General features: G+C 34.6%; 1 protein-coding gene across 4 annotated transcripts in view; it reads right to left on the reverse strand.

Moving 5' to 3' along the window:
• The window catches only part of ATR (ATR checkpoint kinase), a 120,241-nt gene that overhangs the window by 83,855 nt on the left and 16,595 nt on the right, over positions 1-19,791 (reverse strand). For all 4 annotated transcript variants that reach the window (XR_015156470.1, XR_015156487.1, XR_015156512.1 and 1 more), the window contains exons 2-16: positions 18,995-19,086; positions 17,724-17,873; positions 14,924-15,801; positions 13,883-14,061; positions 13,082-13,273; positions 11,857-12,047; positions 11,235-11,387; positions 10,350-10,542; positions 9,857-10,119; positions 7,939-8,129; positions 7,746-7,846; positions 7,387-7,558; positions 6,597-6,767; positions 4,820-5,014; positions 3,483-3,668 (exon numbers count right to left, since the gene is read on the reverse strand). Coding sequence is in view for 1 of the 4 variants with exons in the window: in XM_086380906.1 (XP_086237032.1) it covers positions 3,483-3,668; positions 4,820-5,014; positions 6,597-6,767; positions 7,387-7,558; positions 7,746-7,846; positions 7,939-8,129; positions 9,857-10,119; positions 10,350-10,542; positions 11,235-11,387; positions 11,857-12,047; positions 13,082-13,273; positions 13,883-14,061; positions 14,924-15,801; positions 17,724-17,873; positions 18,995-19,086 (3,307 nt within the window). In the remaining 3 variants the exon portion in view is untranslated. The remainder of the gene's footprint in view (positions 1-3,482; positions 3,669-4,819; positions 5,015-6,596; positions 6,768-7,386; positions 7,559-7,745; positions 7,847-7,938; positions 8,130-9,856; positions 10,120-10,349; positions 10,543-11,234; positions 11,388-11,856; positions 12,048-13,081; positions 13,274-13,882; positions 14,062-14,923; positions 15,802-17,723; positions 17,874-18,994; positions 19,087-19,791) is intronic.

Genomic DNA, 19,791 nt, shown 5'->3' on the forward strand with positions numbered 1-19,791 from the left:
GCAGCAATTAGAATATTTTCCAACTCCAGGAGAAAGCTGCATTGTTTGACACTGAGGTACCTAATTAATGTATCTTTAGGTCACACATGCTACCAGGTTGGGTGAGGAGGTAAGAAAGGTGTACAGCTCACTGTAGAAAGGAAGCTTAGGGTCTGCCTAGTCAAAGCTATGGTTTTTCCAATAGTCCTATATGGATGTGAGATTTGGACTATAAAGAAAGTTGAGCGCCGAAGAAATGATGCTTTTGAAGTGTGGTGTTGGAGAAGACTCTTGAGAGTCCCTTGGACTGCAAGGAGATCAAAGCAGTCAATCCTAAAGGAAATCAGTCCCGAATATTCATTGTAAGGACTGATGCTAAATCTGAAACTCCAATACTTTGGCCACCTGATATGAAGAACTGATTCATTGGAAAAGACCCTGATGCTGGGAAAGATTGAAGGCAGGAGGAGTAGGGGATGATAGAGGATGAGATGGTTGGATGACATCACCAACTTGATGGACATGAGTTTGAGCAAGCTCCAGGAGTTGGTGATAGACAAGGAAACCTGGTGTGCTGCAGTCCATGGGGTGCCAAAGAGTCAGACACAACTGAGTGACTGAACTGAACTGCACTGATGTGACTGGGAGGCCAACCAGATTCCATCACTCAATATTCCTTTTCCTCTGGGTTTCCCACTAAATTCAGTCAAGTGGAGCCACCAACAGGGGGACATAGGGCAGGAGTAGAGACTGTGATATTTATAACTTCCTGCACTATCTGGGTTGTGAGGTACTTCTGGCAGTGGTTATATTCCTCCACGACAAAAGCCCTTCCCAAGCACCATGGTTCTAGCTCTCTGGTGATACCATTTCTTCTTGCCCAGGAGGAAGGGGAGCATGTTTTCTGCTGTTTCTAGTCTTGGGTTTCTTAACACTCCCTGCTAGTTCTCTTAACCTTGCTTATGTCAATGAAAATAGCCCCTTCATTAAATTATTTTCAACGAAACATTTGCATGTTTGCCATCTATTTCCTGCCAGGACCTAACTTGGATTAAGTCCACAAGCCCAAAGTTCAAAAGAGCTCTGGACTAGAATTTCAATCATAAAATCATCAAAATATAGATCATATTAAGGGATCAGAGGAATTCAGATTCCCTCTCAATTAAGGAGAGAATATTTATAGAGAAAAAGACCCAATTAGATAGTACTGAATGTAAAATATAGAGAATAAGTAGATAAAGTACAGATTAAGAATGAGTGGACAATCACCAATGAAAGAATATATGAATGAATATTATACACACACACACACACACACACACACATACACACACACACATATATGTATATACAATGGAATACTGTCCTCAGTCGCTCAGTCATGACTGACTCTGTTATGCCATGGACTATATAGCCTGCCAGGCTCCTACATCCATGAGGATTCTTCAGGCAAGAATGCTGGAGTGGGTTGCCATGCCCTCCTCCAGGGGATCTTGCCAACCCAGGGATCCAACCCAGTCTCTTGCATTGCATGAGGATTCTTTACTGTCTCAGCCACCGGGGAAGCCCAAGAATACTGGACTGGGTAGCCTATTCCTTCTACAGGGGAATTTTCTAACCCAGGAATTGAACCAGGGTCTCCTACACTGGATTCGTGACCAGCTGAACTACCCGGGAAGCCAAGTGGAATACTACTCAGCCATAAAAAGAACGAAATAATGCCATTTTGAGCAACATGGGTGAACCTAGAGATTATCACACTAAACGAAATGTCAGAAAGAGAAAGACAAATACTATATGCTATCACTTATACATGGAATCTAAAATACGGCACAAATGAACTTATCTATGAAAAGAAACAGATTCACAGACATAGAGAACAGACTCGTGGTTGCAGGAGTGGGAGAGGGATGGATTGGGAGTTTGTGATTAGCAGATGCAAACTATTATATATAGAATGAATAAATAGCAAGGCCCTACTGTATAACACAGGGAACTATATTCAGTATCATGTAACAAACCATAACAGAAAGGAATATGAAAAAGAATAGATATATATGTATAACTGAATCACTGTGCTTCACAACGGAAAGTAACAAAACATTGTAAATCAACCATACTTCAATAAAATAAATTAAGAAATAAAGAATGAGTAGACAGTGAAGCAAAAAGAAAATTAAGAAAATATGGTGTCACAGATGTCACATAGGAAGGGATGTGTCAGCTGTACTGAAAAAGAGAAGCAACCACTGGATTTGATAGCAGGAAGATCATTTTTGACCTTGACAAGATGAAAATTTCAGTCAGTTCAGTTCAGTTCAGTCACTCAGTCATGTCCAACTCTTTGCGGCCCCATGAATTGCAGCACGCCAGGCCTCCCTGTCCATCACCAACTCCCGGAGTCCACCCAAACTCATGTCCATTGAGTTGGTGATGCCATCCAGCCATCTCATCCTCTGTCGTCCCCTTCTCCTCTTGCCCCCAATCCCTCCCAGCATCAGTGTCTTTTCCAATGAGTCAACTCTTCGCATTAGGTGGCCAAAGTACTGGAGTTTCTTTAGCATCATTCCTTCCAAAGAACACCCAGGATTGATCTCCTTTAGAATGGACTGGTTGGATCTCCTTACAGTCTAAGGGACTCTCAAGAGTCTTCTCCAACACCACAGTTCAAAAGCATCAATTCTTTGGCACTCAGCTTTCTTCACAGTCCGACTTTCACATCCATATATGACCACTGGAAAAACCATAGCCTTGACTAGACGGACCTTTGTTGGCAAAGTAATGTCTCTGCTTTTGAATATGCTATCTAGGTTGGTCATAACTTTCCTTCCAAGGAGTAAGCATCTTTTAATTTCATGGCTGCAATTTCAGTAGAATATTTCAAACAGAGTCAAAGTTGAATGAGCTACAGAATGGTGCTAAATGAGAACGCCAAGACAGAAACCTCTCAAGATATTTTGCTGATAGTACTTTGAATACCTTCAAAGAATGAAGACAATCAAAAGGAAAAAATAGTAAGTCTGAGATTTATATGTTTTTTCTACATGAAGAAATAAAACAGTAAGATGATTTCAGATACAAATTTAAGACAGGGAAAGACAAAAAGGAATATTTTCTAACCTGCCTTAAACCCAACAAAGAATTTAAATATAGTTTAGAACTGATAAAGTTAGTATGTTGTGCCAAGGGAGGGATAGCAGCACCGGGGGAAGCTATGAATATATTCTGATCCATAGTTAAAAGGTAGTGAAGGAAAATAAACAGCTTTACCCAGTGAAAAAATAAAATCTAAAATCATTTGAAAATGTTTATTTTTCAATCCTAATATGTATGCTGTGACCATGCAATTTAAATAAACAGTCTTTTCAAAACAAAAATTCCAATTTAAAATTTAAATAAATCTCTAGCATTTGGGAAATACACAAAACACATGTTTTTTCAATTCCATAAAGCTACAAAAAGGAGAAAAACAAACCAAAAAACCCATATAATGTATTACTTACCATAAGTTCAGGTGATGTGATATCTCTTGGACCTTGATATGGATCATCACTAGATGCAAATGAGGCAAGTATTGACAAACCATTGAAAACCTGTTGATAGTGTTCTCCAATACGGAGCAATAATTCATTATGCAGTCCTTGGAAATCTTGTCTCAGCAGGCTCCCCAGTTCAATTTCTGTTTCATTCTAACCCAAAGATACATTAAAAAAAAAAAAGTTGTTTTTTTCCTCCATACTAACATCTTGGAAATAAGCGTATTGATTTTAATATACTATACTTAATCAGGAGCTCTGGATCAGGTGACAAGAATTACTAATAATATTAAAAAAGGCATTGGAAAAGGACTCTAATCTTAACTTTTCCTGGTAGGTTTGCCATGTACTACAGGTAAAAAAGTGAAGTGATCAGACTTTGTTTTGAAATAAAATTTTTAAAAGGGAGTATGGTTTTTTATAAAGTTTTAGAATGTCATTACATTCAAAGAAATGTAACCCCTGAGAGGAAAATTAGTGGCTCTGCCTCTCTCTGCTTTAGCTTTCTCATCCACAAAATGGAAAAATAATAGTACTTTATCTCACCAGGTAACTGAGAGGAGTTAACGCAAGTGAAATAATCCAAAAAATTGATTAGCAAAGTTTCTGACATGTAAGCATTGGAATGCTGTTACCATTCCACTTTCATAACACAGATTTTCTTTCTCAAAATGAATAAATACACTCAATATTCAAAAAGACTCATGTAGAAAGAGATCCATAGCTGGCATATCATGAAATATAGGGAATAAATTAACATTGGAGAAAAACAATAGTTACATATGCATATCTGACAGGTTCTCTTGTTCCCATGTAGCCTCTTATTCCTCAGATTTTGTTGATACTACGACACCAAAAAAAGCAGCACAGGCTATAATTTTAAATTTGAAAACTAGCAAGAAAGTGGGCCAAACTGTAATCAGAGCACTAAGTAACTAAATTCAATGCTGTCATTATACTACAGTTTAAGGATATTGCCTCTTCTGACAGATATAATTATCTATCATTAGTCATTGGTAGTTCCAATCAATAAATTCTAAAATGAAATTAGTTGAGAAGCTGATCCATGAATGGATGACTATCATATACCATCATGGTAAAACAATAAAAAAAAAAACAAAAGAATAATTCTATTTAATACTCTCCTTTGGCCCAGGACAATACTTATTTATGTACCACTTGAACTTATATTACCCTAAGATAGATTATAAACTACTCACTCTACTTCTATAAGAATGTCACAACAGCTTTCCTATAATGCTAATTTATACAAAGGAGTAAAACATATACAAATATTCAATTACCTTTAGATAATGAAGGGCACGTTCTAATTCATCCTTGGAACAGGAGCAAACCAAATGGGAAAAAATATACTTGAAGTTATTTATTAAAATCTCTCTACGATTGACATTTAATTGTTTTCCTAAAGTTCGAATGAGAGCAGAAGCTGCAGGGCTTGCTTTGGCAGCAAGGTCAGGTAGCAACACTTGTAATGTTCTCTGAAAAAGAAACACTACAATTACCAAAAAGCATATTTGACCAGGTGATAAAATATTCACATGAGCTATGTACAAAAATAATCAAAAATACCACCCAAATTTGGAGTCCACCTACGACATATCTGAATTCAAATTTACTACTTATTCACTCAACAGACGTATACTGAGCATCTACTATGGCACAGGCACTGCAGATACAGCAGTGAAAAATAGGCAAGGTTCCCGATGGTATAAAGTTTACACTGGAGGTGGGGAGAGATAGAAATAAATAAGCTAATGTTCAAGTAGCAAAGAAAATAATTTCTCATTAGTACATATTCATGCTCTTAATTAAAGCAGAGGTTCCAAGCTTGATTTATTATTTGAGGTAACTAGTATTTAGACAATAAACAAGAGGAACGATAAATACAGTATTTTACCTTCTTCAAATTAAGAAGTTGATGCTACAATATTAAAGAAAACCTTTTTAATACACCGCCATCCCAACATGGCAACAAATCTATTTTGATTTTGGTCTATTTCCTTTAAGATCTTGTTCTTAAATACTATATAAAATTCCAAACATAAAATGATTGGCCTTTCATTTATTCACATATCTAACAAACAACTACTACATGTCAGTGACTATTATAGGCACTGAAGATGTGACAATAAATAAGACCCAAGCCCTACCCTCAGAGGCACTTACACCTTATTTGTGTTATGTCTTTCAACTTAATGTTAATCCAGTAAGACTGGACATTATAAAGTAGTTTCTACCAAGTATTTATAATTATTGTGTTACAGTGCATAATATTTTATGACCTAATTATTAGATACTTAAGTTTCTTCTCAGGGTTTTGTTTAGTTGATACTTGGAAAATGCTGCAGTAAACCTCTGTGCTTTGAGGCCCCCAGATGAAATTACTGAATAAAAAGGTTAAAAATATCTTTGTGGTCCTTAGTGTATAGTATCATAAGATTTGTCCAATTTACACACAATTTAATTTTGTTAAAATATAAAATGCTGTAGGGAAAATTTCTACATAGATCATTATTATAATTTATTAACTAATGATAATAAACTTTGCCTTTGGGAAAACATAAGAAGATAACCTACACCATCCATCTTTGAAACCTCAGCCCCACTAATGACTTTTCAAAGGCTTCCCAAACCACTACATACTACAAATTCGATTATCTGAATTCACATGTCATCTATAGCATTATTTTGTACTCCTACTCCTTAGGGATAGATATGATCATATTAGACTTTGCATTACCAACGAAACCCATCATAGCACTAAAGACATAAATGCTTGGTAAATGGAATTAATTAGCATTAATTAATTAGTATTAACTTTTCAAGATAGCTAACCATAAAGAGCAATGACTCAAAACAACACATATTTCACTTTTATAACATAAGTAATATTATATCAAAGTCAAAAGATAACATGTAAATTTGAAAATCTATGGTCCTCATTATACTTGCCAGATAATAAACAATGCCAAATTTTCTTAAAAAATAGAAAGAGAATGGAATAAACACAAAATACTGAACTGAAAACCTCGATTAAGTCAACTATACTTTGCAACGTACAGTAAGGAAACGATTAAGATCAGGAAAGTCAAAAACATTGGCAATTTCAGACAAGGTATTTAAAGCCATTTCTCGCTGGTGAGCCACATCTTGTTTTCGCATCTCAGCATTCTGGCATGGAGTACTAGGAAGTGCCGTCATCTGACTGGAGTGGAGGGATTCTACCAAAAACTAGAGCAAAATGATGTTAGTTTTCACACAAGGAAGAACATTTAACTATTATGTTTTAGGCTAACACAAAGGCCAGTATCAGAGTTCTAAACATATTACCTGAATAGTTCATTTAATTTTTATAACAACCTTAATGAGGTATATATAAACACCCTTTTATAGATGAAGTAACCAGGCTTAGTTAAACTGGAATACGTTCTTAAGGATTACACCACTAGCACAGAGCAAAGCCTGTATTTTAACATTTCCCAACTTTTCAGACTGAACCTTTCTTGAATGAACCTTTCTTAAAACAAAGTACCTTATCCATAATATCAAAGCATAAAAAAGTTTATCACTAAAAGAAAGACTAATAAAAAAAAAGACTTCTCTTAATAGATTAACAATAGAGTAATAATTATTATAAGATGATTTTTTCCCCTCTCCCATTTATAGCCTACATCTTCAGACTAGGAAGCTAAAATATAAAATGACAAGATGTAGTGTCTTTTAAATAAACCAAATACATCATTAAAAAAGAAATCTCTCTCTTAAGAAAAGTAAAACATATGTATGTTCTTTTTTTAGCTTTTGCAAAGTAATGCTATTTCCTTTAGTCAAGGCCAGTGCTGAATCTCACCTGACAGATAGGTTTCTTATACTGGCTGAAAAAGTTCTGCAGTTTAACACTTTTAGCCGCAACCAGTGCTCTAATTTCCGTGTACGCTGCTCCAGAGACAGATGCTGACTTGGATAATAAACAGTGCAATAAGTGCAAGAGGGCAAAAGGTACCAAATCTCCTTTTGCTGCCCTAAAATTATTTAAAAAAAAATTATTATCAATGTCTTGAAAATAAAAATCTATAAATAAATGCAAACTGTTATCACACTTCTCTCTATAACATCACAACTCTCATATTACCATTTCTAACAGCAGGTAAACAAAAAAGATGAATGGCCAAAATAAATAAGGAAGTCTACAAAAGCCGCCAAACTTACCTTCCAATATCCCCTGTTGTAAGAATCAAGGTATCCTTCAATTCATTATTTCTTGAGATCTGAGCGTGTGTATATGCTTCCTTCATCCTTAAGACAAAAAGCTAGAACAATAGTATTAACTAGTTAAAGAAATTTTTGGAACCAGGTTTATGAAAATACGTAAAAATAAAAATTTAAAATAAAAGTCATCAACCTCTTTTATAAATCCATCCTCAGCATCCAAGGATTCCAATATATGCTTGATATTTCCACTAAAAGCCACTCTAACATCCTTGTCTGGATCTTCCATTAAATTTAATAAAGTTCCAAGAACCGTTTTTATATCTGTTTCATCTTCTCTAAAATCAAGATGCTTACAAAGATGATGCAGATTTTCTATGAAAGCTAAAAACAAGAGTATATAATACCTAAGTTAACACATTACATTAAAAAGTTGTACTATAAAAATATTGCCAATAAATAATACACTACAAATAACGCTAAGTTGTCTTATAAAATCAATATTTTGTGTTTAAATTTGTAAAGCATATAGAATTGTGGATTAAAATGAATACGTGAAAAACTAATACCTATAAATTTAAATTTACTTTAAGGATTTCACTGGTGGTCCAATGCTTAAGAATCTGCCTGCCGATGCAGGGGACATGGGTTCCATCCCTGGTCAGGAAAGACCTCACTTGCCACAGAGCAACTATGCCAATGCACTACAACTATTGAGCTTGAGCTCCTGAAGCTGTGAGCCACAGCTTCTGAGGCCTGCCCTATAGAGTCTGTGCTCCACAACAAGAGAAGCCACCACAAGGAGAAGCCTGCACACCTCAACAAAGGATAGCCCTGCTCACCCTAACTACAGAAAGATGGCAGGTAGCAACAAAGATCCAGCACAGGCAAAAATAAATAAATCATCTTTTATATTAGAAAAAATTATTTTATGCTTTTTAGTAAAAGTTTTACATAATTTAAATCTAAAATAAATTCTAGAATTTTTAAAGTTATAAAATGATTACTCACTCAGATTTTTTAAATTACTGGGATAGACTTAAAAGCACATTTCTGTAATGTAAAGAAGTGTGAACAAAGGGAAAGCTTGTTGTTTTTGTTGTTTAGTCACTAAGTTGTGTCCAACTCTTTTGCTACCCCATAGACTGTAGCCCACCAGGCTCCTCTGTCCACAGGATTTTCCAGGCAAGAATACTGGAGTGGATTGCCATGTTCTTCTCCAGGGAATCTTCCCCAACCAGGGACTGAACCCATGCATCCTGCTCTGGCAGACAGGTTCTCTACCATTGAGCCAGAGAGTCTCTTGGACTGTAAGGAGACCCAACCAGTCAATCCTAAAGGAAATCAGCCCTGAATATTCACTGGAAGGACTGATGCTGAAGCTGAAACTCTAGTACTTTGGCCACCTGATGTGACTCACTGGAAAAGACCCTGATGCTGGGAAAGATTGAAGGCAAGAGGAGATGAGGATGACAGAGGATGAGATAGTTGGATGGCATCACTGGCTTGATGGACATGAGTTTGAGTAAGCTCTGGGAGTTGGTGATGGACAGGGAACTCTGGCATGCTACAGTCTATGGGGTCGCAAAGAGTCTGACACAACTCAGTGACTCAATAACAATAATCACCCAAAGCAAGCCACCATCCAAGTATGTGTATATATTTCATGCTCCCAACAAATTTGTACACCATTACCATTGGAAAGTGGTAAAGATAAAATCTATATTCCTCAGGGGGCAAAGTATCAGACTATTTGAAGTTCTGAAGGTCCAAAGCAGTGGCAGGGGACACATTAAGAAGGTCCCTGGGATCACTAAAGAGGATACAGCATACTGAACCTCACAATATTGAACTAAACAATAGGTATGTCCCTTACACTGTCCAATCACAAGAGCATTTTAAAACTCTAAAAATTACTTCCCTTGTTAGTTCTGTGATACAGTCTAATATCAGACATCCTGTTTATGAATAATTACATAAGCACTGAATCTATCAAGCAAGTCTAATTTTTTAAGGCTTCAGGCTAACTATACCATTGTTTTTGTTTTTGTTTTTTTAAAGGAGCTTAAATAGGTTTTAAAATATTAAATAAATCATAACAAACCACTTACCAAGTTTCACTGGGCTAGGTGTTTTTTTTTTCAGTAGGAAAAGGAATGGCTTGCAAACAGAAGCTTTTAGTCGAGAAGATGAACATTCAGGTTGAGAAGCGACTTTTAGGCTCTTACATAAGAGGTCAATATGCCCATATTCAGAGAGAGGTTCTGTTAAAGAACTTGTCAAATAAAACTTGCCATGAAGTGTACAGACAAGCTGACCAAGCACAGATGCAAATTCTTTTTTGACAATGTCAGAATCATCTTTGACTTTATCTCTGGGGGGTGGAAAAAAAGTACTAAATCTTTTGGTTTAATTTTGTGGTCTAAATAGTCTTGCCTCATTTGGGGCAAAAGTACTGATTAAACAAAGAATAGAAGCAAAAAAAACTTAAATTCTAAAACTAAAAGCAACACTTGTTCTATATATCCAGCAATAAACATAAATTTGTATATATGATATCTGTTCAATCAAGTTGTATATTCAAATTAAAATATTAATACATACATAAGAATCTTGGGAACTCTGTTATAAGGATTCTGCTGCTGCAGTAAGATAAAGAATCCATTAATACAACTTGTCCGGATTACTTCATGAGAACTCTGCAGGGCCCAGCTGTAAACTGCTGTTCTCCACTCAAGGTGTATTCTTCTTGGAAACAGAGTTAGAAGAAATACACATCGTGATTGGGCCTGTGGTGCTAAAAAAATTAAGTCTATTAATCAAGATTTCTAGGTGTTAATTTACATACACACACCATACATACTTATTCCTTATTGTAAAGTCAAATAACATTTAAAATACATACAGCATTTAATTAAAAACTCCTTTTCCATTTATTAAGCACGTGCACTAAAAAAGGTCTATGTATAATCTTACAAGTAACAGGGAAATCCAAATTTAAAACTACACCCATCAAATAGCAAAAAATATATATTTGTTTAGGTAGTTACATCTTTGACTTTTTTTTTTGGCTACACCATGCAGTTTGTGGCATCTTAGCTCCCTGACTAGGGATCAAACCTGGGCCCTCCACAGTGAAAGCACAAAGTTTTAACCACTGTACTGCCAAGGAATTCCCTCTTTTTTAAGATAGCAAAAAATTTAAAATTTGATAATGCCAAGTGCTGGTGAAGATATTAAACTCATAGTTTGCTAACAGCAATGTAATTTGGAATGACATCTTTGGAGAACAATGTGGCAGAATAGAGCTGAGGATGCATAAATGCTACAATTTACCCCTTTCTACATGTGCAACTCCTTTTTGAATTATTTAAAAATGTACCTTATTTTGTAATTATTAAAAAACAGAAATGATAAGTATTAGAAGTATTGTATAGGGATAAGTTAAAACAAAACAAATCACACATATAGAATTTTGAGACCACTTACAGTAGCTATCTGAAATCCTCTGGCTTAATGTTAGAAGACTGAGGGCAAATGTGGTCAACTTTAAAGAGTCATCATCAGAATGGAGACAAATCCATGGAAGTGAGAGCATTCCACATAAATCTTCCAGGATATGATCTTCAAATGAAGTGTTTACTACAGAAACACACAATAGGTGATTAATGATATCTTTTCTTTAATCATATTTGAAGCTATATCTTCTTTCAATTAAAAAAAAAGACATTCTACACATCAAATGGAATTACAACAAACATTCAATAAACAGGGGTTCTTAACATAAAGATGATGTTCTGAGGTCTGCGAATCCAAAGGAATTAAATGTGACTTTATGAAAATATGCATTTATATTTTTAGTAGCATTCTTTAGATTCTTAAAGTAAAATTTAAAAGTTATAAATAATTTCTACTGACTGAAAAAGAATACTAAAAGTATTATACAAATAAATTTAGAACTTATAAATTACTGATACGCTTAACAGAACTGAAATTAAAAATAAACTTTTGAGCATTCCCAACATTGGTTCATTTAGGCCTTAGGCAGAAAACAAAACCTATTTTCATACTGATTATTGGTTATTTTGATCTGTTGCTTTTTTGTACTCACCTTGAATATACATCAAAGCATCATATATTTTTACCACTTTGTCAATAACTGTCTCCAGATCAGGTTTCTGAACAGATTCTAACAAAGTCCTACAGCTCTTAAGCACCTTTGTGTAAAAATCCACAGACATCCAAGTTATCATTACTGAAGGTTTCTTCTTACACTTCTGTTGACAGTCCTTGAAATTATAGCTGCAGTTAAAACATTTTTTAAGACAACTAAAATGAATTTTATTATAGTCAAAACTAATATTGTAGTAAGCCAAAATAAATTGAGTATAAAACTAACCTAAAACTTTAAACCAATTCAAAGTAAATATGCATATCAATTAATATATCATTATTATTTTAAGTTTAATCTCTTTATGTCAGTCTAAAGCACACAGGATTTGGTAATTAAAGTTAATCTATGCTATTTAAATGTGATACCACCAGGCTTTAAAATAACAGAAGATACAGCTGTGTAAACCCTTTCTTAATAATAGGACAAAAGCAGACTTTGTCCAAATTAGCTATTACTTCAAGTTATCTCAAATTTCAAATTTAAGGCAATCTGAATTAATACAGCTTATTTAATCTCCTTCATAACTTTGTATTAGCTAGTTAAGAGTGACCCAGGAAAATGAAAAGATTAAAAAAAAAACAGTGAATCAGGAAACACGGAATAAATGATCATATAAAAAATTATCAAGGAGTGTTGGTCTATAACATGGCAGTAAAAAATAAGACTAAATCTTCAGAGAGGGTTCACACTTTATCCTTCTGATAGAGTAATTAACCTATATTAACGCTAAACTAAAAATATCTCTAATGAGTTTTAAATTCCTACTTTTATCATCATTAAATTCCTACTTTTATCATCAAAGGGAAAAGTTCTTTTGATGAAATATTTGGCTTGAAGAGCATTGAATTTTGAGTTGTATAAAAAAATGTTCTACCTTTCCACCCCAGAAAATTAGTTCAGGCTTCAGACAAAAAAGAGCCTCAATTTTGAATGTGTAGAGGACATAAAAACATTTACTTCACAGAATTGTTGTAAAGATTAAATAAGATATGTATAGTACTTAACACAATATCTGGCATTTAGCAGATGCTCAATAAAAAATAAATTTCTCTTTCACTGAAAAATTTTGTGTTCTAAGGTCACAAAAATCAAGTGAATAAAGAGGTCTTCCAAAACACTAAATTCAAATGTATTACACCCAGAAAATACAAGTTGTTTTTACCAGTCCATGTTTTGATGAGAACAGTGAACAGTACACAGAGCAGTCAGTTGTAGAATGACGGCAATTCCTTCTAAAGTCTCAATAATAGGATTCTTCACATTATTGGATTCAAGGAAAATTTGAAGGTCCTCAGCCTTCTGTTTCAGTGCACTCCATAATATGCTCTTTTTGTTTATATCCACATGTTTAATTCTGTAATTAATTATAACCAGAGTGTAAAGATTCATATTCATATGAATTTATATAATCTTGCTCGTACATGAAAAATATTTTAAACAAAAGGCGGCATGGCATGGCAACTACTGACATTTTGTTTGTTTTTTGCTATACCATATGGCTTGCAGGATCTTAGTTCCCCAACCAGGAATTGAACCCAGGCCACGGCAGTGAAAGCATTGAGTCCTCATCACTGGACCACCAGGGAAATCCCTACAACTACTGAAATTTATAACAACTTTTACAGTTGGCTAAAATATGGGAATTCTTTGGCTATATTACAAAAAAAATAATTTGCTAACTTTTTAAAAATTGTTGATAGATGTATAGTCACAGAGATTTTTTAATGTATTAAAAAGTCAAATCAGGCAAGTAAAGACTTTTAAGTAACCATATTTAGTCATGGAATCTTTTATACTAAAATAGACTACAAGAACTATTAGACTTTTTAAGCACTCCTTCGACTACTTAAAGAAAGAACAAATGTTCTTGGTGTATTTAAGGCAAAGCACTTAAATAAAGGTGATTTTTTAAGTCACTAAAGTTCTATTAAGTGGCTAAATACAAACTGAATGAAAGTCATACTCCTCAGTCTGTTTTGGTGCTCTTTTGGAAGCGTTTAAAGATGAGCTGAGTCGACGCCTTTTGGGTGACAGTCCATTGCTATTACTGCTGAGGTCTTCCTGTTGAATTTGGCACTGAACTTCATCAATGATTTCCATACTTTCCATTTTTAAGGCTGCATAAAGTGGGCCCAACAAATACTGAGAAAGCAAAAATAATTTAAAAAACTATTTCTTAGAAAATAAGTTTATATGTATTATTCATAGATAGCAAAAATGCATTAGGTATTAAGATTCCAAAGAAGGTAAATTATTTTCAGAGTCTCATCAAACAAAACAAAAACCTAAGTTAATCTAATTATTTCACAGTATATATATAGACACATATATAGCTCTATATCTAGAACTACGGTTCTATAGTTTTAGAAGGCCTAAGACAAATCCTTCTATAACTTGTTTTCCCTTGACCAAAATGCCACAAAGAAAAATTCTACAAGGAAATGACTAACTTCTTTTATACAACAAATCTAGCAAGATTTACAGATAAAGTAAAATATTATTACATATAAACTAAAATATTTAATCAATTTATTGCATATCTATTGTATCACACTCCCACAGTTCAAATAGAAAAAAAGGCATAATTTGGCATGACTAGTACTATATACTCATAGATTTTCTAGAAGTGATCGATTATAACCAGTCAAAGAAAAAGTCTCGGTGAGTGCTCAAAGTTTTTGCAATGAAGTTGATACCTGGCCCCCTTTTAATTAATAATGCAACAAACATGTTTACTCTTCACAAACTCTACTTTAAAACATTCTACTCCATTGGCAATTCATTACCAACATAGTGAACAAATCTTTCTGAAACCAAATTAAAAATCCGTAATAGGAAGTCAAAGTAGATTATAAAAAGTATCCCATTCTGAATGTACATTATTATAGATATTCTAGCAACCAAAAAAAGATATTCTATTTCCTCTTTATTACTCTTGCACAATACATCCACTTAAATTAAGGTAAAAATATATGCTTAACAAGTAACCTTAAAAATGACTTACCTCCACATCTGCCTGAACTCCAAGCACATCTACAAGAGCTTTACAAATATTTCTCACATAAACCTTCCTGACTTGCAAAGCAGATTCATACCCAGCTGGCACATATTTAAGGAAATACTGCAGTAAGTGGCACAAAGCTGCTTTTAGCAAATCAGACTTAAGCTGCAAAAGCACACCATCTTCAAACATGACACAGAGTTTTTCTAGCAGCATATTTAAGTAGACAGGCTCAATATTTCTATAAGCTTCTGTTTCAGAGGAGAACAGGGTCTTTATCAGCTTTGATAATGGCTCTTCATAGAGTTTCAATTGGTCAGCATCCATTTCTACTAGTTGTTTTAATAATTCAAAAAATGAGCTGAAAAAAGTGCTGGCTGGTTGTGCTGGTAGTCCTCCAAGCTCAAAGAGTTCAGTTAAAAGGCTAATTGCTAAGGATTTAACTTTTGGACTCCCATACTCTAGCAGAACACAACCTATCTGCCAAAGTAAGAGTTCTTGCCTTCTAAAAAACACAATTGCAATAATACGAATAAGAACTGTCAATAAAGTGACTTCAATAAACTCTAAATTTTGCATGTTCATGAGCTGCAAAGGAGCTGGCTGTAAATATCCTACATGTTCATCGAATTGACTTAAAAACCGGTGAACTACCACTGGCCATTCCACAAAGTGTTCTACTGCATATCTTTTGTGGAAGTAAATCAAGTCTTCAAAAAGATGTAATAATTCCTTCATCAGTACTCCAAAAATAGCAGGACTCTTGCTTTTAAAAAGAAATAATAATGCACAGATGACTTCACAGATTTTTTTGTGTAACATATGACAGGATGGAGTGGCTGCAATCCGCAGAAGTCTTGTTATGATCCAATTACTGAACTCTTTGAAATAAACAGAAAAAGATATTAAATAATTAAATATATTAGAGTGCTACTTAATTTGCTAAATGCTTGATTTATTTTTAAAGTATAAACTTCATTGACAAAATAGTCTAAAACATTCCCTCCACAATGGAAACATATTATAATAATTTAGAATACCAATTTGGAGTCAGACAAGATTCTAGCTTTCCACTTAGTAGTTGTGTGAACTTTTAATTTCTCTAAACTTCTATAACTTCATTTTGAAAAGGGGACAATGACACTTACTTTATATGTTACCCCGACCAAGATAATATATATGAAATTTTCTGCATAGTGCCCAAAGTTAACTAAATGCTCAATATATAGTTATCATTCCTACAAATATTATTGAATGGTGACTCTGCCTTAGATGCATAAGAACAAATCAGTCATAGTCTTGTCCTCCTAAATCCTATAATTTCCTGAACTTTTAAATTGCAACTAAGAGATATATTTTATATCACAGTGTAGCATAAATATGCATATTATTTTATTTAATAAATGATAAAAGTTTAATAAAATATTACTTATTCTGCAATGTACTATGATATTTCTAGTCAATTATATTTCATCTTTAATACCCACTAAATGGGTTATAACCTGTTGTTTAAAAGTCAGTGTAGCAAAGAATATAGATTAACAAGTATTTATATTTTTCCAGTGGTCATGTATGGATGTGAGTTGGACTGTGAAGAAAGCTGAGTGCCGAAGAATTGATGCTTTTGAACTGTGGTGTCGAAGAAGACTCTTGAGAGTCCCTTGGACTGCAAGGAGATCCAACCAGTCCATTCTAAAGGAGATCAGTTCTGGGTGTTCATTGGAAGGACTGATGCTGAAGCTGAAACTCCAATACTCTGGCCACCTCATGTGAAGAGTTGACTCATTGGAAAAGACCCTAATGCTGGGAGGGACTGAGGGCAGGAGGAGAAGGGGATGACAGAGGATGAGATAGCTGGATGGCATCACCGACTCGATTGACATGAGTTTGGGTGGACTCTGGGAGTTGGTGATGGACAGGGAGGCCTGGCGTGCTGCGATTCATGGGGTCGCAAAGAGTCGGACACGACTGAGTGACTGAACTGAACTGATAATGTATTAATAGTTTAATAAGTACCATGACAGAAGAAATGTAGAACACTTTGTATTAACACAGCATAAAGAAAGAGTACCTAAGCTAGTCCTAGCATAGATCATCAGTAATGGTCAGAAAAGACTTTTTAGAGAACATACTATCAAAGTTGACTCTTAAGATTCAAGCAAAAAATTTTTAAATACTCTATGCATTGTACAGAAAAAAAGATATTTGCTTTACATCTCTTTATGATGAAGCTAACAAAAGGACAAAAGTAGTGAGAATAAGGAGAAAAGCCTGGAAAAAAGTTTCAACATCCAGAATGGGAGTAGTAAGCTTGTTCTGAGAGGGCCAAATATGAAATATTTCAGGCATGAGGGCCATATATGAAATATTTCAGGCTTAAGGGCCATATGATCTCCATGTCAACTACTCAGTTGCCTTTGAAGTAGCTGCAGACAATACATAAATGAATGATCATGGCTATGTTCCAACAAAACTTTGTTTCCAGAAACAGGCAGCCAGTCTATGAGCCATGGTTTGCTAATGCACGATCTAAAAAAAGACATTATCAAAAACAGAAAAAAGAAAACTGCTTAAATGTTCAATGGCGTATAAACATATTCAGTTACTTCTGCTCCATTTGTGGTATCTAGTTCATGATAAAAGAAAACAAGGATGCATGAAATAAAACCATTTTGCTCCCTCAACTTAATAGCAAATTTGACCAAAATACACATAACAATGTGTTTGTGACACTTCAGGAGAGCAGAAGAGGCAGAATTCATAAAAGAGATCAAAAATAAATGTACAAAACAGCAGAATTTACCAATACAACTGCCTTTGGCTTCATTTTGCCCATGGCTTCCATTCACATTTACAAACATAAGTGGGGAGGACTTCATGATATGCTGGATGAAATCAAGCAACATCACAGAGGTTGGTTGAGAGTCAGTTTTCTTCACAAGTTCCAGAGCAACTAAAACAACAAAAGATTCATTTTAAAAAGTCATAACAAATTAAATGGCAGTTTTTTGTTAAGAAACTAGTCTCTGGTGACAAGAATTATGTCCAACACAGTGTTTATGATAAATTCATGGGACTAAACACTACAATCCTATCTTCCTAATTTTAAATGTTTAATAATCACATGTATTCATCTATCATATATCCACTTACCAAACATGTAGGCTATAGGCCTATAATATTCCTGGCACTGTGTTAAAAATCTGAGGATTAAAAAAAACCCCTAACAATCAGATGAGGGAGTCAGACAAATAAATTAGTAATTATATCAATAATATGATGTGTTAACTATACTAATCTACAATAAATGAAACAAGGGTCTGGAAAGAGCCTGTGAAGGAGTTGATTCCTTGATGATGAGAAGTTGGTCAAACAGAGAGGGTAAGGACAAGTGGTCTAAACAGATGGAGTACCATATGAAAACACATTTTGCAAGTACTCAGTAGTCCTTTGTTATTTTTCAGGAACTCAAAATTTTACTGATTGAAAAAGAAAGGCTAGATGACTACTGTAATTCTTAAAATCTATGTCAAATTTGGAATTAAATTTATAAATCATGAGCCACATGCCACTCCAGATTGTCCCTTCCATGTAATTTCAACAGACATGGCACATATGACACCATCTTACCAAGTTGGTAGGATTTGTCTTTTAGATTGTCACAAACAGTAAATAGTTGATTCAACAACTCACAGAATCTTATTACCTTTCACTGACAAAGTGGCCAACTCTTATACAAAGAGTTTCTTAAAATGGCATTTGCTGTTTTTCAACCACTGACATAAGACCTATCTAAAAGAGAACTGGCCAAATATTTTTATTTAAAATAATTCATATATCAAAGAAGAATCATGGCAAGCACTATCTAGATAACAATGAGGAAAAGAGAATTATTTTAAAAGTGTAAATCACATTATATAATAAGAAATACATACTTTAATATGAACAACAAGAAGTAACTATCATAAGTCCTAACTATATATCTAAAGCTACATGGAGAAAAATGCTACTATAATGTGCATACATGAAAAAGAAAACAATTCATGATTTATATCAGAAATAACTTTTTCTTACCAACATTTACGTCTGTAAGTATTCGGTCAATGAACTGACATAGAATTTGTCTTGGCTTCTGTACAACAGTATTATATTCCTCTGGACTGGCACTAAAACACAAATAAAATGCTTTTAACCCTTAAAGGGATGATACCATGGATGATACCACTCTAACGGCAGCAAGTGAAGGTGAATTAAAGACCCTCTTGATGAGGGTGAAGGAGGAGACTGAAAAAGCCAGATTAAAACTAAATATTAAAAAAACTAATATCATGGCATCCAGCCCCATTACTTCATAGCAAATAGAAGGGGAGAAGGTGGAAACAGTGAGAGATTTCCTCGTGTTGGGCTCTAAAAATCACTGTGGATGGTGACTGCAGCCATGAAATCAGAAGACAATTGCTTCTTGGCAGGAAAGCTATGACAAACCTAGAGAGTGTATTGAAAAGCAGAGACATCATTCAGCCAACAAAGGTCCACACAGTCAAGGCTATGGTCTTCCCAATGGTCACGTAGGGTTATGAGAGCTGGACTGTAAAGAAGGCAGAGCACCAAAGAATTAATGCCTCTGAACTGTGGTGCTAGAGAAGACTACTGAGAGTCCCTTGGACAGCAAGGAGATCAAACTAGGCAATCTTAAAGGAAATCAACCCTGAATACTCATTGGAAGGACTGATGTTGAAGTTGAAGCACCGGTATTTTGGTCACCTGATGTGAACAGCCAACTCTGGAAAACTCCCTGATGGCAGGGACTGAGGGCACAAAGAAAGAGGGTGTCAAAGGATAAGATGGCTGGATGGCATCACCAATGCAAT

This window comes from Bos grunniens, chromosome 1 (genome assembly GCF_055505025.1).
Source record: "Bos grunniens cultivar Pamir isolate PY7600 chromosome 1, Bosgru_T2T1.0, whole genome shotgun sequence".
Classification (NCBI taxonomy): domain Eukaryota; kingdom Metazoa; phylum Chordata; class Mammalia; order Artiodactyla; family Bovidae; genus Bos; species Bos grunniens.